The 22,620-nt window shown below is 32.1% G+C and overlaps 1 protein-coding gene across 4 annotated transcripts in view; it reads right to left on the bottom strand.

Moving 5' to 3' along the window:
• Positions 1-21,388, bottom strand: part of rdgA (retinal degeneration A) — an 86,360-nt gene extending 64,972 nt beyond the window's left edge. For all 4 annotated transcript variants that reach the window (XR_016316760.1, XR_016316759.1, XM_089704510.1 and 1 more), the window contains exons 1-3: positions 21,243-21,388; positions 14,110-14,253; positions 13,188-13,927 (exon numbers count right to left, since the gene is read on the bottom strand). Coding sequence is in view for 2 of the 4 variants with exons in the window: in XM_089704510.1 (XP_089560636.1) it covers positions 13,188-13,927; positions 14,110-14,253; positions 21,243-21,332 (974 nt within the window). In the remaining 2 variants the exon portion in view is untranslated. The remainder of the gene's footprint in view (positions 1-13,187; positions 13,928-14,109; positions 14,254-21,242) is intronic.
• Between the last annotated feature and the right edge of the window lie 1,232 nt (positions 21,389-22,620).

Below are 22,620 nucleotides of genomic sequence, written 5' to 3'. Positions count from 1 at the left end.
TAATCCTGAAAAAAAAACCTATATTTCACATAATATAATCGAATCTACTTTCTATTCATGAAAAATCCTTTACCAATATTAGAGTAACAAAATATTCGCAATATCAAATCGTAGCTACCTACTATTAATCAAAAATCATAAAAAGGGCGCCGTATCGTACAAAAGAACATGACAACCAGCAAATATTATCCATACGGCGGGAGTTTTGATTGATTTTTCATTGAACTGTATAGAAATAAGCCGGTTAAGTTACTTGAATACTTGGAAGTATAAAGTAAACGTGAATTTCAATTTAACTTAGTACAATTGTACTCGAGGCGTTGCAAACTTTCTTTTACCTTTGTGTAATATATCAATGTCAAATGTGTTCTTTAGATGTTATTAAAAATAATCTATTTAATGTTATTTGTGATAAGAATACAACTCGAGGGTGTTCAAGATGTCATTGTGAGAAGAGCCCTATCATTGTTCAATTTTCTTTAACACCTTTTTACTATAATACTTGCAGGCACATACGGTGATTATAGTTATGTAGGAATTACATTTAAACATGCAACACATTATTATCAGGGTTTATAGTAATCTATATTTGTCTGTTATAAATAACAAAGTATCATCATTATAACATATTTGTTCCATTCTTGAAAATAATTTTTTTTTAATATGTATTAAATTATGTACCTACCTAGATTGTAGATATAAGTAAATAGTAATAAATAAAATGTGGAAAAGCAAACACAAGACAGAACGATGTTCAACAAAATATTTTGTACTATATGTACAAAATATGTTGTAAAATATGGAAATAGCTGACAGTAAAAGAAAAAAAAAACGCGTGCCCTACTGCTCTATTGTGCCTTTATGAATAATAAAATATGAAGTTATCTAATAATTTTAATGCATAGCGCTATAACCTAACATGTTTACAAGAACTCTCCAATTAACATGTCATTCTAAAATACGAAAATAACGTGTTCCCTCATATGTGGATATGAGACGTGTGAGATAGCGTGCGACATTTTCGCGACGATCCGTTGCGATTCGCCAACACATCTGCCAAGTGATAAAGCTATTTATAAATACTACTAATAGTATATTTTAGTAAGCGCGTGATCGAACACTTTAAAATGACTGGCTATTTTCGGCACAATAAATATGCTCCAACAAATATAAACACGGAACAGAATATCTTTCAATATGCCTTCCTACTTTGCGTCTCGTAACATTTTCTCCGTGAATACAAGAGTATATGTATATTACAGAAATTGAGAAAGGTGTAAAACTGAAACACAGAATTTATGTGAAAAAAATATATATTTTTAAGTACGGAACTGACAGGTGTTCCCTGTTCAATGAATTTTAAAGTGACTTGATTAATTTTTCAAGTGAACTTTAACCTTTCCGCTAGGCGTCCAGTAATTGTTCGTTAGTAATTATCATACTTTATTATCTACTTCTGCTTAATTTCTAAAGAAGAAAAAATGTAGTTCCTAATATGCCTACATACCTACTAAAAATACACTAGGTACCAAGATATTAAGATTATTGGTACCTGAAGCTTATTATTATTTTCAAAAGTAAAGGTGTATTCCCAGTAAATATTAATTTGCTCACGATCTCTCCGTACTTTATAAATTAGCAACTTGATTGACGCCGTCTACAACCGTTGCTGTTGAAAAGTACCTAATGTCTAACGTTAATTAAATTATAAATTCATGTATATCTCACGGCAAAACTTTTCATGACACGAAAAAAATAAAGGAGATCGGGAAATAATCTTTGTGTACTTCACATAATTAAGAAATACATTTTAAGGTTAAAAAAACACACTCAGGTCTCAGATATACATATTACATATTTTGGAAATTCTGGACTCTGGGAAGTCTCAATATCAAAAATTTTAAGACGTTTCAGACATTTGCAGCGAAGAGGTGATTTGAGAATATAATATTTATATGAGAAAAAGAAAAAGAGAGATAGTTTACCTGCTAATATGTTACCTACATGTAGAGTAGAGAATAGAGATAGTTGTAATAAACCATCAATACGTTTAGATGAACGTATAGGTATATTAATAAGGGCTTAAATTCAATTACACTTAATATTGTTATTGCTAAAAGGGTAAAGGGTTACAACCAAAGCCATATTCCCAGTATTTTTACGCTCCTAATCAGCAAATTTTAGAAGAACCCTATATTATGGTAGTGTGTCGTGCGATACCTAGCCTTATAGGCTAAACTTAGTTATAGGCATTAGCCTATAACTAAGTTTAACCTCATTTTTTATTAATTGTCGAGAAGTGTAAAATTTATATTGTACTATTCAGTTAAATACTGCAATATTGACTAAATTATGTAAGAATTAATTTTTCGGCAACAAATAAACGTGTACCTACATATTGGTTAGGGAGCCAGAAGCAGATTTTATGACCAAGTTCCTCTCAAGCGGTAATTAGTAAAATGCATCAGAGTATAGTATTATAAAGCCTCGTGAACGTCAGCTGGAGCTCGGTTGGGGGGATGAGCGGCTGTAGCCTCCCACGCACGTAGGAAAAAAAAATACATTCATTCATTTCCTCTCAGCTAAAAATTTGTCAAATTGTAGCTAACCCAATATCTCAACGAAAAAAAATAATCAGCTGGTTACAGCATGGTGTATTATACGTCAGCTGGTGGCTCGAACATGAAAAAAAAAAATTATTTTCCGTGATTTCCTCTCAAACAAAAATTTACCTGATGATAGCTTATATGTAACTGTGGATAAATATATAAGTCAGCTGGCTGTATCTTGGTGGAAAAACCGTCAGCTGATACTTTGAAACTTATTACATAGGAGTTAGACAGAAGCATCTATTGCCAATTTATATGCATCAGCTGACTAGATTTTCCTCAACTTATTGCTAGCTGATTCTTTTATTTATCGCATCTATATATTTTTAACACTCTCACTCACAAATTTTCATCTGAGAGGAAATGACGATATCTTTATGGAGTTTCTTGCCGGTTCTTCTCCATAGATACTGCTTTCCGAATCGGTGGTAAATTTAAAGAATGTAATGACGATTCAAAAGTGCTTCTGGAAGAAGTCTAATTGAATAAATAAATGTTTGAGTTTGAGTTTGAGTTTAATTATTCGACATTACGCTTCAATATAAGAGTTGAGTTGAAATAAACATTCAGTATCAATATTTTTGAAACGAATAAGTATGTAATCAAATAATTTTATATATTTAAATAATTAAATAATCAATTAGCAATAAATGAACTAGTTACTCGATAAATAATATTTATTATATAAACTTGATAAAACATTATGAGATTTATTCGTTTTCGCTCTGACAACCCTCCATGGGTTTTTATCTTCCATATATTCCTTAATGCTGTAATAGGCTCTCTGAACTCATACGTTTTTTACATAATTTTTAAATTTAGCACTACTAAACTCTTTAATACTATGAGGAATTCTGTTGTAAAAAAGTATACCTTGGCCCATAAATTAATTTTTAACTTTAGCTAACCGGTAAAATGGCATTTCAATTTTATTTCTGTTCCTTGTGCCATAACGGTGTCTTATCTACTACTCTTGTGTGTAAGTCTGCGTTTTTGTGTACATATAAAATATTATTAAATATATACTGTGATGGTACAGTGAGGATACCAGTATTCTTAAAGAGATCTCTTAGTGAGTCCCTAGCACGTAAATTATAATATATAGAGCGTATGGCTCTTTTCTGTAATATAAATATAGTTTCTATATCTGCAGCCCTGCCCCATAGCAGAATTCCATAGGACATAATGCTATGAAAGTAGCTAAAATAAACCAATCTAGCCGTGTCTTCATCGGTGAGATGCCTTATTCTTCGAACTGCATATGCAGCTGAACTAAGCTTAGCAGCGGTGGTGGCAACATGGGCCCCCCATTGTAGCTTCTCATCTAGTGTCAAACCAATCACAAGAAAAACAGTGGAATCCACAGGGTAAGTATAATACCTCCCCGTTTAAAATAATATCCCTTTTCACCTTTTTTACATTTGGAAGGATAAATTCTACACAATTTGTTTTTTTTTTTTTGCATTTAATAATAAATTATTAGCAGTGAACCAATTGGATATGCGTAAAAGAGCAGAGTTTATTATATTGTTTTTTTTATCGAGTAACTAGTTCATTTATTGCTAATTGATTATTTAATTATTTAAATATATAAAATTATTTGATTACATACTTATTCGTTTCAAAAATATTGATACTGAATGTTTATTTCAACTCAACTCTTATATTGAAGCGTAATGTCGAATAATTAAAGATATCGTCATTTCCTCTCAGATGAAAATTTGTGAGTGAGAGTGTTAAAAATATATTGATGCGATAAATAAAAGAATCAGCTAGCAATAAGTTGAGGAAAATCTAGTCAGCTGATGCATATAAATTGGCAATAGATGCTTCTGTCTAACTCCTATGTAATAAGTTTCAAAGTATCAGCTGACGGTTTTTCCACCAAGATACAGCCAGCTGACTTATATATTTATCCACAGTTACATATAAGCTATCATCAGGTAAATTTTTGTTTGAGAGGAAATCACGGAAAATAATATTTTTTTTTTCATGTTCGAGCCACCAGCTGACGTATAATACACCATGCTGTAACCAGCTGATTATTTTTTTTCGTTGAGATATTGGGTTAGCTACAATTTGACAAATTTTTAGCTGAGAGGAAATGAATGAATGTATTTTTTTTTCCTACGTGCGTGGGAGGCTACAGCCGCTCATCCCCCCAACCGAGCTCCAGCTGACGTTCACGAGGCTTTATAATACTATACTCTGATGCTTCTGACGAATTATCTCTTGAGAGGAAATAATGAACCCAATTTGCACCTGGCTCCCTAACTATATTATACAGGCTATAAAAATATAAACTTTTAAATTATTCGAATGTTTTAAAAGTTCCACTGAATCGTTAAATATGACGTCGAAAATGGCATTGTCTAATTGACATCTCCCCTCAAGTTTTTAATCAGAGCGCATAATGCCACCGGGTGGTTATTTCTCTTGCTCCAAATACGTATTTAGCAAATTCAGTAAATGACGGTAGGCTACGTGGAAATTGAATTTCATTGGAATGCTCGAAGTCGTGAATTTTGGTAGAAAATGTTTGCCACTAATTCAGACGAGCGAATGAGCAGTGGGTTCGAGTAATTATGGCTGTTAAAATTGGAAGCAGTTCATATCTCTGTAGTAATCATTTTGCTTCGGCATGATTACATTATTAGATTAGATTATCTGTAATTAAATATTCAAAAATATTTGTACGTCAAGGTCTATTTGTTAACTCGTTCCTTATTTCTCCTTAAAGAACCGAGCGATCAAAGTTTTCTTTTAACCCATGCATAATACGTTAACTTTATTGTTCTAGTATGATATGCTAGTAACTTAGTGTTATGTTTATAAAATTGGGTTTAATTTTTCCTCCTCAGATCAAATCATGTATGAATGAAATAGTAAATAAGAAATAGTAAACGTTAAATAATGGTCATATCTCTGTGTTAAATAATATATTAAATATCTATAAAAAGTTACTTTATAGCAAAGCAACAAAATTTTTACGGCCGTAATCTCACAGAATAATAGAGATTCATTAATCTAAAAATATTTTATAAGTGTCGTTTATTAAACAAAATTGCCAGTTTACACTAGATTACATTTTCATTTAATCAAATTTAATTTCATAGTGAAATTAAGTGTAATGATCGTAATAACGTTTTAGTACCTGTCTTAACAATTATAAAGATAGGGCTTAAATTCAAATAAATTATTCAGCCGAATAAACCGGCTGGGTTGTTTCCCAGGAAAAATATACAGTATTTGTTTCATTCGAAGCGAAGCATCTGCTGAATGCGCATATTTTATTCGAATTTTCTTTATTTTACACCCAAAAAATACAGTCAGAACAAAGGGGCAAAGAAAGATGTATTTATATTATACGCGAAAATACTTTTATAGGCCTTATAAGACTGATAAAAGTAGTTGTGTACTAGTTCTTAAGGGTATAATCATATATAAAATACCCAATTAAGTAATACGAAGATAAACGAAATTTAAAATAAAGCGTTTTAAGCCTAAAATTTAAAATTAAGTATATTCAAATCCTATTGGGTTTATCATATAACAAAAAAAATGTAATGTAGGTAGGTTAGAAATAGACACTGTGACTACAATATAATACCTACTTATATAGAGCCATGAAGGAAAAAAGGAATATCTATAGGTTCTTCGATTAAACCGATCGATTATTACATAAACATCAACAAGAGAACGATAATAATGAATGACGGCATGAGATGGAAAAATAAATAGTAATTAATCATCGACATAATTAAAAGTAGGTAATGAAAGAAACATCTAATTTGTAATAATGAAAATAATTTTTTTTAACGGATATCTTTCAAAACTATTATGACTCGTGCAACTACAAGATAGTTAAAAACTGAAACAAAATATCTAAAATCTTTGCTTGTTACATTTTACTAGGATACCTACATTAAAATTATCCAGTCTTTCAATGTCAAGCCGATGTAGAACATGGCTTATAAGCAGTTATATTATATATACAGCAACAATATATTTTACACAAATTAACAAGTGTAAATGTTACTCATAATATTACTCTGGGTGAATTTGCTTCTGTAAATTGAAAACGTCTATTAAATGGTCAAATGAATCCAATTAATTTCATAAGATAAACTTTGCTACAGATTATATAGGTAGATAAGATTTAATTTAATCTACGTGATCCATTAATTTATCAAAGATCCTTCAACCTTCCTTGATTCGACCTGAAATAACTGCGTTTACCGGACATAAATGTTCCATTTGTTAAGGGCGGTACTAATCACTAAGGAAGTTACTTTAAAATATTAGCTTTCGCTTTCCCTCATTTTTTCACACAAATAAATGAATAATTAGCATCTAAAACTTGTGTCCATTTAATTGCATAAAATCTTTGTATCATTGGATTGTACTAACATAGATTAAATAATTCTTACACAACCTAATAAGATAGCAATAGAATAATTTGTTCAAATTAAGTTGCTAGGATTTGACAAGGGTTTACAAAAGTTATAGGGTCAGTTGCGAAATAACTTGCATCCGAAAACAATTAAAACAGGACGTTACAAAACAAAGTTTAAATTGAATAATTAATATTATTTTAAACTTCTTGATAAACCTCATTGTTTCGTTTACATTGTTAAAACATACTTTTACGACGCAATAGTCTTTCTCAATGAGACTAAAATTAGTTTATACGGTGGTAAGTGTTGATATTAAATGGTAAATGCAAACCATTTTAGACAGGGTCATAATATAATAGAGAGGATTATGTGCCCAATTAATAATTATATCATAATTAACCAAATGCATCGAAAATTGTGGTCATGTAGAGCTATTTTATAGAGCCAGTAAAGCTACAGTTGGAAATAATTTGCAAATCAGTGAACCGCAAATAATCGATTTATCCATCGATTGACAAAACCACGTTGTTAGCGATTCGAGGAATTCGTCACGTCAATATTTCGAAATACAAACAAGGTGTTATATTTCAGACTAAAGTCGCGCTACGAGCTTTTTCTATTCAATAAATTCACAATGAATATTTTTCGTGCCTATAAAATCGTTGGCAAATTATTGTTAAGATCACGATCACATATTCATGTCAATTTCAGACTCATTAGTGTTCAAAGCATTCGCCGGGTAAAGAAACTGAATATGTAGATCATTAATGTCAAATTAGTACTTTTCTAAAACTTTTTATTTTCTTTTCTAAAACAGTCTTCAACATTCAATACAAAATTAAAGTTACATACCAAAGCTGGACAACAAAGATAGGCTTTGTACACCAAACATAAAGGTCGTAAAATAAAAAATAATCACAAAACGTTAAAACTACGTAATGGATTCAGTCGATGCCCGTAACTATTCACATACATATAAACTAATTAGGGAACGTGCAAAATGGCGTTTGTATCAAAAGACTAATAATGCGGCAGCAATGTTCATTCAGCAGGCATTAGGGTGTAATTGGGCAATTATTCCGGATAAAGGATTTTATTCTTGTGCAAACACACTTATTCATTTACAGTTTGTTCTGTTTACGTATTGTTTTAATGTATTTTGCTCAGTTTAATAGAAGTTTTGGTATCAGTTTTAGAGGGTTTATATTTGAATTGGCAGTTTAAATTCAATATGAAAGCATTTACTCGGCTTCCCAATCTTAATGAGTACCTTTATATTAGAGAATGTTCTATTTATTATAATAGAATTAATCGATTTATTTTTTATGATTGAATTTAATAAAAAAAATATTATTTACATACGATTTTGTTGAGTCTATAAGCAAACAAAATGTAACTAAATATGTACCGTACCTAATACTATAAATTATGTTTTGTATGTTGTATGGCTTCATTATTACTTGATGATTCAGAATTGTGTCATGAATATGGAATGCGTGGATCAGGATTCAGGGGATACCCTTTAGGTTTATCCTAAACACGTTCTATTAACACGCGACGCGGCCCGGTTTTGGTCGGGTCTATTTTAACTTAATCATAAATAATATTTTTTTCTAAGGTATAAATTCAGAAATATGCAACATTGGAATAAATTGCATCAACACACAAAACTTCCAAATACTATATTGCGTAGGTACTAGCTGTGCCCCGCGGTTTTACCCGCATTGCTCCGCTCCTGTTGCCTTTTTAAAATCGGACCACTAGTTCCTGAGATTAGCGCGTCCAAACAAACAAATTCTTCAGCTTTATAATATTAGTATAGATAACATGTACTAACATGCAGCTAGTGAAAAATCGGTACAAAATCCATATTAATAAGGACAGAAACGAGAAATTAACAAACTTAAACAGCAATTTTCTTCTATCTCGTTTATCTATAAATAAGGCTGCCGTCCTTTAACTAAAAAGCCGTTAACCAACAAATGGTCAATTTTCAGTTTTAAATGTAGGGTGACACAGTTCAAAATTCTCTATCTTTCTGTCTAAGAATCATTTCTCTAGCATTAATAGTTATAGAGATATAAAAATATTGTAAGCCGTTAAATAACACAATTTTCAGCGATTCCATAACTTGAAAGCGTCTAACCAACACTAATTCGCTAAATTTCCTTTAAAGTACCTTAACCGCCAGATTTAATAATTATTTTTTAACTTTTTACTTGACTAAAAGTACGTTATCAGATTATACTTGACTATAGAGACGCAAAAGGAATATAACTGCTTTATGATAAGCTTTCATATAACTATTCCAATGGAAATCCTTACCTTATTTGCAGTTACTCGCCCTTAACGCTTTTTTAGTTAAGTAATTTTATTTAGGAAAAATTCTAATAACACTTTTTTGCTTAGCTACAAAGCAGCTAACCCTCATTTTTTAGCTAAAAGGCAGTTATCCGATTCTGGTGATGCATCAGTTTTGGGGATGAGAGTGATGATGAAATAATGTCGCTCCCAAGCAGAGTACCGATTGTTTTTGATTTTCTTTTACAAGACGTATTGTTTTTGATCAGGTTTACTAAGTTTTAAACAATCTAGCAGCTAAATTACGGAAAATATAACAAGTCAAAGTTACGAAAATTTGGTAGGTAAGGGTTACGACAGTGCGAACTTTCAATCGTACTTCTCTGTTTAGACTCTGATTTGTCTCTGTAACCGAGAAAGAGAAGAAAGACAGTCTGTACTATTTAATTTTTAAAACTATTTATTAATTATGTAATTTACCCCTTGGGTGGAATTAGTAATCGACTGTCAAGCAATGTACTAGAGATGGTGATACAAAAATTGTTAGGAGTACACTACCTTTGACCCGCTGACGGGGAGTCCATTTTGCAACTATTGCTATTTTTTCTTATCTTTATATGTATTAGATTATTAAGATTTGTATTTTTTACATTGTAGCAAATAAAAAGTTTTCTACCTCCTGCTATTTTCCACATATTCTGGTATATTATATTTTCTGAATGTGGATGAAAGAGTCTTCTAATCATTTGATAAGCGGTTCTACATTATTTATTAAGAGCATCCCACATGTAAGAGCTTGAAGCCCTATTGAAACCAGGGTGTATTTTTTCAAAAACCTCGTGCACAAGTCTTAATTTTTTTTTTCAGGAAACGATTTATGTTTACATTGTTTGTGGTTCTATATGTACTCACATATCCGTGACTCGTATGATGGCTTCGCAGAAGAATATTTATAAAATAACGTTAAAATTGCAATTCCAAATGAATATACGGTTCCAAAAAGAAAAGCGAGAAGATTTATCTATAATCTTAACCCCTTAATGAGCCTCTGTAATGAAATAAACGTGAACATGACGAGAAATAAAGGTTAATTTTATCAATAACTTAAAAGAGTCATTTAGTAAAAGAGTTACAATACTTGTTACTCACAAACAGACGCAAGAACCATTAATTTAGATAGTGTTTAAATCCTTAATACTTAAACCTAAAAGCTTTTGATCCTTTTCCTTTCCATTGGTTGACCTAGAGGATGTAATTCCCGAGAGCAAAGCCTAAGACAGCAGCAAATTTTTAACATTAGTAAGATTAAAATTTAGTACAACTATATAGAATCATAGTACAAAAGCATCTAAAAGCCCTTAACCGTTGATTATAAAGTTTTTGAAATTTAAATTAAAGCGAAAGTCATAGCTTAAAAGTAGTTATAGTAGCTTAACGACGTTTTAGGTAAGCATTTTATTACTAAATAAAAAAAAATCCCAAAATGAAAATAAAAATACTAAATTACTTAGCTAAAAAGTCGCTATGGTATGTTAACGGCCGTCTTGTCCAGTAAATAGTTAAAATTTTCAGATTATATGCTGAACTAAACGAGAAAAATTGAATTTAAAAATAAATTATAACAGTTTCTGGGTAAAAACTATTATTTATATATAATATAATTAAATTTCAATCGATGTATCTCACAATAATTATTCTAAGTGTCATAATTTTTAAGAAATAACGATTTCCGTGTTTTTTGCCATTTACTCGAAACTCACTTCGTGGGCTTAACGGCTTTCTAGTTAAAGGACGGCAGAAGGGCTTAACATGCCCACGCAAGACACTCCCCCTCATACAAACTGAAACACACACACGTCATGACTCATAATATGCTATATCATTATTCTAAGATAACGAAAAACACCTCATTCGTGTCGAATCAGAATTTTTAAAATAAATGTTTGTCATAAAATACTTTATTATATTATATATTGTATCGTAAACAAGACACATTTAAATCAAAGCCAGCATTTCAATATGTATAGATTTAATTATATGTATACTGTAGGTTTTTTTTTATAGTTCAATAAGTAGCATACCTAATTATTTTTATTATTTATTAATATAAAAAATAATTTGTTTTCTGTTTTCACTTCGTTCAGAAACAATTAAATATAATGAGGTAATTTCAAATCAAATTATATCGAATCAATTCATATTATGATTTCATTTATCAGATGTTTCAAGATTAAATTGACCGAGTCCACGCTGTTTTGCATATAAAATTAATGATATATTATGAAACATGAAAATGAATATTTATTAAAATTATACTTATTAGGACTTGTACATTTTAATGTACCTATGGCCAACGAAAGTGAACGTTCATTTCTCTTCACAAAATATATAAAAACGATAAGGTAACCTACAATATTATTTTTTTCTTACATACTTATGTACCTATGTTATTAAATAATATCTTGTGCTTGGTACATTGTACATTGTGCATTGTAGGTACCTATCTTGATTTAAATTCTTTCTATGCAAAAAATAACATATTTGTAAATATTATTTCCCCCCTACAAAACGAGGCAAGAGTTCCTCAGTTTCTACCAAAATAGTGGAATAATATATATGTTGATATTAAGTTTCTCTGAAACAAAGCGTATTTCCGGGAAAACATATGTACAATGAAAACTGAGCCTATTGAATTCAAAACTATAAAGTGGCATTGTTACTTTGCTTACTATTTTCCCCACTGAAATATATTTAGAACAAAGCTAAATTTATAAGATCAAAACCAATGTACGATTTTTCAATAAGTGTCCGGTCGATAAAATGATATTAAGAAATATGTTTTGTATCGCGTCTTTTTGCTCGATGGAATTTCATTTCTGCCTAAATAACAATTCTCATATTATGTACACCTATAGTTTTAAAACGATGGGTTTTCATGGTGAGTAAAATAAAATTCGATACAAGTTCTCAAACATTTCCTTTTTCAGTCGCCACAATTCAAATGATTTCACTAAAATCAACTTGTTTAAAATTTGATCCTATTATTTTAAGCTTGTGTTTCCATCCCGTAGTAGAGCAAAGTGCCTACTCCGTATTCTATCCTCTTAAACATGGCGTTGTCTATCAAACAGTGTTCAGAATTGTATTAAATATAAAGTGCTCTAAATCGAAGGCACTGGACGAGCTGAGAAGCCGGCCAACTCCAGAATATCGTTCGGAAATTTATTTTCTATTTGACATACGAAAACTTACTGAAATATATTTAGACGTACATAATTTCAAATAATTCTCGACATTGCGACGTATGTTATCTAAATAAATGTATTTTTTTTTATTCATATCTATCTATGTTAAAATTATAATTTCTTAAAAAAACTTGAAATTTGAATTGACGGTTTTTTTTAGGAACATGGATAAAAAAGACCAATGCTTTTTAGAAGCAAAACGAAAGCGTATTATAGATTTTACTCGTATGTTTCAGTTATAGTTAATTGTGCAAAGAAATACAAATTATTACCCTAATATATAACTGAAGTAGCAATAAAAACTACGAGCAGTTTTTCAAATGGCGTATGCATATGCCCACAATAATAATTAATAATTGTGAGAATTCAATAAATAAAATCGCTTATTTCAGTTCTATGAAAACAAACTCCAAGAAATATTAATAAATTTTCATAGAAGACGCTAGAGGAAGGAATGTATTATCTACTTTACCGAAATGATGAATTGTTTATTGTTACAATTAATTTCGTATGAATTGTAAATTGGAAATGGAGACTGGAGGAGAATTGAAAATAAGAAAATAAATATAAACCAGCAAATAAGGTAAAATAAAACAATAAGTAAAAAGCATATTTATTGAACACTTAACACTGACCTGTTTTCTAAAACGTTCAGGACCACGGGCACAGCTTCAACCTCATCAGGAGGAGGAACTGCATAACTTGCTGACGGAGGTGCTTGGGCTGAAGTCAAAGCGAGTGCCTTGTAACGCGACTGTTCCGCCGTCGGTAACACAATATCCACGGAACGTGAACGTAGTCCTGTTCCAGGAACGGTCAGAGATTCAACACATTCACTTAATTCTTCAGCTCTAGCGCCTCCCGATACTTTGGAAAAACACGAATCGACTGAAGCTGCTCGGTCGCGCTTTAGTTCGGGAACCGCTAGATATATGTCATGCACTAACGAATCCCTCGGTCCACTGTTTGCGTTTTCCTCAGAAGCTCGAACATTTTCTAGGGAACTTCCCGTTGGCTCGACGAAGAAAGCTTCTTGTCGTGATATTGAACGTCTTCTTTGAGGTAAGACAGGAGGCTCATCGACAGGCGGTTGTAATTCAAATGACGGTGCACCGGGTGAAGGTGGAGGTGATTGTATCGGTGGGGGCAGGAGCATTCGCTTTGGAGGGGCTGGAGCAAGCAGAATTTTAGGAGATTCAACATCACTTTCATCATCTTCTTCGTCATCATCTTCAGCCGATGAAGAAGCTGGTAGTCGCTCGGGGGTAGTTCGCTCCTCGCTTCTGCGCGCTAGCCATGTTTCCATATGACGACAGTGGACGCATGGTGGCGGGGTGCCTTTTCCAGATCGGCGACGTGACCACAATCGCGGAACCTGCAATATGAACTAAATTCAGTTTACTCCGTTTTATTTAAAAAATAAAAAAGAATATATATATAAGTCTTTGAAATTAATTCAAACAATTGTGAACAGATTTATATGTATCATCAAGTTAATGGTCATCGAAATGTAACAGCATTCTTGCATTATCCTATATGATATGATATCCCACTCACCTCCAAATAAGTGCCCGAGTCGTCAGATCCGGCGGAGTCAAAGGAGCGGCTCCTCGCGCCAGCCTGCGGCACCGACAGCAGCGAGCTGGCGCCGGTGCCGCGAGCCGCTTCCAGCTGGATCTCATCGAATGACGCCGACCGGACCTTTAGACCATTCCATATTAGTTTTACATCAGTTACATAAAAATATATTTTATTTGGATAAACAATTGACTAATCAAAACAAGGGTTTATTTAAAAAAATATGAAATCCATTCAAAAATAAATATGATTTCCTTTAATCTCCACGGGCTCTTTCGATATTTTCATAGATAACATTCAGTGGCATATAAATGAAAAGTTGTAGATTATAAAAGCTTTCATGACGTGACCAGTACAAATTAATTTAATTGTATTTCCAATAGCTCGGGGTATTTTCATTTTACTCAGGTTGAAATATTTTATTTGATGTTTTTGGTCGGTTTGATTAATCTTTGCCATTTTATGAACGTCAACTAGATATAGGAGTCTTTGGAGAATAGAAAGATGATATTAAATTATTATTCAAATGATATATTCAAACGCGGTTCAAAGGAACATAAGTTAACATCAAGATTACACCGTTCATATGCACGAGTCGCACCTATCACATTCCTATTTGCTCGGAGCGACCGGGACGAGGACGAGTGCATAAGTAAATTCCGAAGTAGATGGCATACACGTGTTTGTTGGGAGAGATACGAAATATCTTATTAAATGGCATACTGAATTTCTAAGATTTATTAAGTTCATTGTATACGATGGTATAGTTATACAGATATATATCTATTTTGTATCTTATGTAAGTATAAGCACAGAATACTTAATAGTAGGTAAAAGGTAAATTGTTCAAGAAAATAATTTGTACTAAAGCTTTCTAATATGGTACGGTAGGTACATAAGTTTTTAAATGGATTATTTTGAAAATATAATTTAAAATGGTAATAAGTTGAAACTACTTTCTTCATAAAATATTTATAAATTTAATAAGATTGCATAAATGTATGTTTAGGAATAAATTTTTTAGCATTTTTCAAATCAAGTTATATTTCAAGAACACTTTTAAACTTCATGCAAGCTAAGTAAAAAACTTGTTGGAAGAATGTAGGTTTTATTTTCCAGGTTCTTTACAGAACTACAAGATGTAGGTACTTAGAAGTAGAAAAGTTAATTGCCTTTTCTAAAACAAGACCACTTCAAAGAAAAGGCGAACTATAGGGAATATAATCTCATCTTAACCGGCTACAGTTTCTATGAATTTACGATAATGCTTTGAATGCGTTTGAAGCACTTAAGTGCTTGTAAATGATTTTAATTTAAATGCTAAATTATCTATTTAGATAAAAACTAATGTCTACACTCTACATCCACTTGAACTCTTGATTTTTTTGCTTAAACACTAAATTCAATCAATTTAATCACAATCATGATAGATTCGTAGGCATCCATCATAGATGCCTACGAATAACTTTACATTTGATATTATTAATTTCCATACAAGATAGCAGTATCATTATTTTTAATTAGATAACCTAATTATATAATTAGGTTATCTAATTTGATTGATTGATTTTAGATATACATATGTTTAGATATACATATGTATATCTAAAATCTACATTCGTTTTCTGTATCAAACTATTTAGTTATGTTTCTATATCTCTTACAAGCGTGCAGCCGTACAACAAAAGATTTAACTTTACTAGCTAGCTATTAAATTACGTATCTACTTTTCCTTCTGTGAAATCGAAGAAAAGCGAGAGATAGTTCTATATTTTGTTTTAACAATAAATATCCTTCAGCTAATAGCTATTCACCGATCCTCTCAATAAAGTAAACAAAAAATAACGACTACACTATTCAGCTTGTTAAAAACAAACCTCTTTAGTTGGATTTATAAATCGTCCGTTAAGATGTCTTCGAAGATTTATATCGTTTGATGTGTTAGCCAAATGTGTGGGTTTTTTAAACCCAGCTTAAAATATAGCATCGTACGAATTTACTACATGTGAATTTTCTTAAGAATTTTCGATACTAAGGTCAAATTACCATACTTATTTTAACTATAAATTTTATAGATATATCTCCTTAATTATTTCAAAAATTTCAATACATTTAATAAAAAGAATCGAAGAAATTGTAACAATTAAATCGCTACTGAATTTCATTAACGGGTATGAATGCTATTTCATATTCCGATTGATGACAAATACTCCATATCGCATAAAGTACCTACTTGACCGCACATTACTCAGAGATGAAAGTTTTGGTAGTATAGATGGATGTTTGTCAATTAAGTGAAACTACTGCGCCGATCTATTTGAAATTTGGAAGAGGATTAGGTTCTTCAGTTTAGTAGAACTAGTTGCAACTTAGTAAAATGTAAAGGGAGGTATCGAAACAATGTAAGAGTATACAGGGTTACTGGTAATTAGACCGGATCCTTTTAAGAGGTGGTAGGGGAGGTTATTTGCAACAATTAGACTGCATATTGTTATATCCGGAAATGGCTCATTTTTGAGATATAATTTTTTGAATATTTTTTTAAGAAAATCCAGTTTCACTACTTTAAAATTAAATTAAAAAAAAAATTATGAATCGATTTTAATTTTCTTTACAGTTTTAGAGAAACCTTGTTATAGCTCTTAATAATAAATAATAATAGCGTACTAATGTGGATCCATCTAGAAACTAGAGGCGGTTTTATATTTTTTTTTTAATAATTTTCGGAACTTGGTTTACAAAAACATTTATTTTCTCCAAAAAAACGCCGACAAACTTAGTCTGCGTTTTACATAAAAAACATCTACAATTCTTCAGCTATCCAACGACGTAAAAAATTTGGCCCTTTGTTGCACAGTTGCAGAAATAATGCGATAACAAAAGATTCAGGTAGAGACATTCCGAGAAAGGGTTATCTTTGTTGAATGCGCCGTTTCGCTCTCGCTTTTGTTTGTTGAACGGGCAATGACAACCCAGTTTGCTCAGGCGCATCGTACTGTTCAGACGCTCTTTTCAACCCTCTATTACGATAAAACTTCGACCTTGATAACGTTATTGGACTTGTGTGATTTCTTTTTTCTGTGACTTGGCTTGTGAACTGGACTTTGTGATTGATTGCTTACCCGAAGACTTGGCTTGTACTACCTGATCATGGCTGCGGAGCCCCACGACCATCTACCTCGTCTTCGAGAATTCACAAACGAAGAGTATGCAGACATACTATTTTGTTATGGTTTTGCCAATGGCGTCGCTACTCATGCTCGAACGGAATATCAGTCTCGATTTCCACAGCGCCGTTTACCCCATGTGAGTGTGTTTGAGGGAGTGTACCGGCGACTACGAGAAACTGGTCAAGTTCAAAGACGGCAAAGCGATGCTGGAAGACCTCGTGTTTACCAGTCGGAGGAAGAGGAACAGATAATTCACATGTTTGAGCTAGATCCGACGACCTCAACAAACATCATTGCACGACGTCTTGGCATGTCACAGTGGAAAGTATGGAACACAGTGCACCGCTCAAGACTCTACCCGTATCATTTGACACCAGTACAAGTAATTCATGCCGGAGATCCTGCACGCAGAGTCGAATTTTGCAGGTTCATGTTGAACGCCGATATGGAAGATGTCAATTTTTTATTAAAAATCTTATGGACCGACGAGTCCAAATTTGATCAAGATGGAATAACAAATTATCACAATATCCATTATTGGGCCCCAAAAGTAGACGGTAATCCAGACAAGAAAAAAACACAAGGATCACAAAGAAGGTTTTCCCTAAATGTGTGGATGGGCATTATTAAGAATAAATTGATTGGTCCTTTCTTCCTACCCAACAACCTTAATGGTGAAGCATATGATTTTTTTTTGAGAAACGAACTTAATGAGCTACTCAGTGAGGTACCCCTTGAAACCCGCAGAAACATGATTTATCAACATGATGGTTGCCCCGCACATTTTTCTTTAAGCGTCCGGGAGTGGCTCAATTGTCACTATCCCAACAAGTGGATTGGCAGAGGAGGACCCATTCCGTGGCCGGCCAGAAGTCCCGATTTGACTCCCGTCGACTTCTACGTATGGGGTCACATGAAAAGCTTGGTGTATGACGAGACTCCCGGACCTGTGGCAACCATCGAAGAATTAAAACAGCGCATAATAAATGCAGTAGAAAAAATGAAAATTAATTTAAAGACAAGCGTTGTTAAAAGCAATTTACGCAAACGTATGCGTCTCTGTATTCAAAATAGTGGCTCACATTTTGAAAATAAGCTGTAAAAGTTAAGTCACATTCAGAAAGTATTTCTTTCATAACAACCTCTCATGGATACCTTTCTTTAGACAAAGTAGCCCTTTCTCGGAATGTCTCTACCTGAATCTTTTGTTATCGCATTATTTCTGCAACTGTGCAACAAAGGGCCAATTTTTTTACGTCGTTGGATAGCTGAAGAATTGTAGATGTTTTTTAAGTAAAACGCAGACTAAGTTTATCGGCGTTTTTTTGGAGAAAATAAATGTTTTTGTAAACCAAGTTCCGAAAATTATTAAAAAAAAAATATAAAACCGCCTCTAGTTTCTAGATGGATCCACATTAGTACGCTATTATTATTTATTATTAAGAGCTATAACAAGGTTTCTCTAAAACTGTAAAGAAAATTAAAATCGATTCATAATTTTTTTTTTAATTTAATTTTAAAGTAGTGAAACTGGATTTTCTTAAAAAAATATTCAAAAAATTATATCTCAAAAATGATCCATTTCCGAATATAACAATATACAGTCTAATTGTTGCAAATAACCTCCCCTACCACCTCTTAAAAGGATTCGGTCTAATTACCAGTAACCCTGTATAAACATGAAGCTGACGTTGCTGATTATTAACCCTTATTTTAAAAGTCAAGTTAAATATTTTTTCAACAGCAATATTTCCCTCTCGTCGCCTTTTGTATACAGTTGATCTTAAAGAATTTTAGAATTATTATTTCATGATTATCTAGTTTTAGTGAATTTGATTTATTTTAAATGGTAGACAAGTTATTTGCTAATATGTTAGGATCTATTACAAGTATCTATATGTGAAACAATTATTTATTGTATCCGCCAATCGCCATATATTCTAGATTGTGCTTCAGATATTTACAAAATGTCGTAAAGGAAAAGGAATAATTTCATACGTTATTTTCTTTTCTTGCTACATTAAAAGCATGCAATGTCCGTAACAATTTCTTTCCGCCCCTCCATTAACAAGGTAGTAATTTATTTGCCAAATTAATGACCACTACGCCTACTAATGCTAAATGTATGTGAAAACCAAAGGTTATTCCTTAGTAAACGTTTTCTTACGAATTAATATAAGTATAATATCGTATTTTTATTTCTATCTAAATGTAATTAATCACCGTGAAATGTCACGTTGTGCGCCTTGTAGTCTCAAGTGAAATGTGGTAAATTTTCTCGCAATACAGCTATTTTATTTTATATACATATTTTGTTGTTAATTTGTTAAGTGCGGAACTTGATATACTTCTTTTATTAAAAAAATTACGTTCATTTGAGAATGCAGAGGTTTTAATGTTATAAATATTGAAAAAATACTCCACCACTGTACGGTGAAATCGTATTTGATGTTAAAGTATCAAGAGTGAACTCGGGCTTAAAGCTTTCAATTTAAAAGCTTAAAAACTGTTGCCTTAAAATGTATGTCGAAATTGTAAAAAAATACCGACGTTTATATATAAGAATTTTTTATTATCTCCATTGCAATAAATTTTCTTTGAAATTTTATAGCACAATACAACTTTTGTCAGGTTTACAAAATTCTAACTCGCCGATAGTGTCGCTACGGGAGATGTGGCTTGGAAAAATAACATTGTTGAACATTCTGACTTCAAAGTAACTGTGACGTCGTTACAGAGGAATGACGTCATAACATGTTCGTATAGCTGGAGAGTTTCGGACCATAATATTATGTATCGGGCAGAGCAAATGTTACTGGTGAGCAAATACGGATTACTGCTATGTTATGCTGTGGATATACATGTATAATGTGTACCTACATAGTATGTTAGTTCAGGTTTCCATATTATCAAAGAAGAAGAATAAGCATTTCTAAATTATTGAATTGAATATGTTGAAAACAATTTTTTTGATAATGTTTTCCAACAACTATTTAGAAATACATGGTAATATAAAAAATTCAAAATGCACAATACAAATACAATATTCTACAAACAAGATTTTCAAGATAAACACATATAAAGATTTATAATATCTAGTCATATAATAAGGATAACAGCTATCATATAATCAGTATAAATATCTTGTCACATAAGTAATGTGTATACGTAGCTTAAGCTACGACGCCGCTCTACGAGTCTACGACTGTAGAGTTTCAACAAGCATTTGTCATTAGCATTGAGTTGGATAAAAGGATAAAAATAATGGCTCAAATTGAGTATCAGGTGCAAGTAACGTTAGTAGCTAACTACTTAACTAGTTAACTTGTTGTAGTTAGTTTATTGTACATGGAGCTTAGCCCAAACTTTTAGTTAGCTCTAAAGTTGCACTGTTCCTTGTTCTTTCGAGATTTTATTTATGTGCCTTAATAACTTAAAGCAGATTTCTTGTAGCGTTAAGAAATAACTCATCTAAATCAGAGTTTATTTAGTACATAATAATAGCTGTTAATTTAAGATTAGACTCCTAGATCTAGTCGATTGGTCAAATATAACTTTCTACTTTAGATCTTAAATACTTCGTACATTTTTAGTTATATGAACACAAGAGAAGAAAATTGTTCAGCCACTCTTGAACTAGAACTTATGAGTGGGGTAACTAACTTTCTGAACGACTACTAACTAGCTTTTCGCCCGCAGCTTCGCCCACTTTGTCTTAAACCTATTAAATTCTATTCTAAAAACTTCCTCCGGAATAATTTTATCTGTTAAAAAAACGCATAAAAATTCTGTAGTGTAATTTTAATAATTTAAGCCTATATAAGGGATGGTTGGACAACGCCAGCGATTTTGTTTTATATTATGTATAATGAAAATCGATTCAGCAGTTTTAAGAAACAAACATACAAACTTTCGCATTTATAATATTAATAAGATACCAACCTGCTTGGGCACTTCGAGGCTGCTCTGCGTCTTCATATCGGCGGGCGTGGGTGTCTTGGATCGTTTGAACGTGGTGCGCAGGCGCTGCATCGCGGGCGGGGCGGGCTGCGCGCGCGCCGCTCATGTCGCGGGCCCGCCCCGCCGCCCCCACCGCACCGCGCTCTTAGCAACACTGCAATACAATAAAATATAGAATAGGGAATTTTTTATGTAATTTTATACTATGGATTCTGCCATCATTTTTAAAATGATTTTGCCTGTATGAAAAGTGCGTGTTTGAATAAAGAATTTCCATTACGAATGTTACGGTAACAGTTTTAGAATGTTAGGTGATATTACTTTGCCCCAAAAAGGAGCTAATAATATTAAATTAGCTCTTTAAGTTGAAAAAAAAAGAACACACATTCGGAATATAGATAGATAACCTTTCCACTAATAATATCTACACCAATTAATAGTTAATATTTTAATTGAAAAAGCCGGTGATGGGTTTTCAAAAGCTTACTGTTACGAGCAAATCCTATATTCAGTAGAGCGACGAAACTCCATTTACAACTGAATTATGAGCTACTCTCACAAAATGTTTACTAGTTATCGTAATACATATTACTTACTTGGCTATAAAAAAGAAAACATACTTACGAAAAAAATAAACTAAAAAATCCAACTTACTGAACACGAAGCGCGATAACAACTTTCATGTTGGTATTTCATGCATCACATTATAGTAAAAGCGATCCATAACTCAAAGTCGACACAAACGTACACTGATACCACTGCCACCACGCCTGACGCCACGCATGAATATTACATTCATCTGATAATCGCCGAGTCAATTTGCTGCGTAAATATATCACCATGCACAAATATGTAATAAAAAATTTAAGCAACAAAACATGCTCGTACCGAAAATAATGGATAACTATGAATCATGCGAGTAAAGTTTGGGGAAAATACAGGCAATGTTCCAGTCCGACTTTTGCTGTTTAAATGAAAGAATGAAATTAATAAAAATAGTAGCTACGTTTACATGAAATGATACCAGTATTGATTAATTATAACTGTTTATACAATAAGTATTTTATAAGGATACGAAACAGAAATAAAATATAATTAATTGAATTAATCTCCAGCTTACTTTAATTGAAATCTTGACAGTAATTAAACAATGGGTCGGGGTGGATTGCTATTATTCATAAACTTTAGTGCCTTCATAAAACATTCATATAAAATTAAGACATAAAACGCTTTGAGTAATACCATTCCATCTTAGGATATAAAATGACAACTGGATTCATATGTTTAAAGTTATAACACTAAGCGATGATAAAACTCAGTTGAATAAGTTATTGGGAACACATTAACTGTTAATTATCAT

This window comes from Colias philodice, chromosome 15, assembly GCF_061535455.1.
Source record: "Colias philodice isolate Cphi_HAF_F1 chromosome 15, ilColPhil1 Martin Lab GWU primary, whole genome shotgun sequence".
Lineage (NCBI taxonomy): Eukaryota > Metazoa > Arthropoda > Insecta > Lepidoptera > Pieridae > Colias > Colias philodice.
This window is presented reverse-complemented; position numbering and strand designations above follow the sequence as displayed.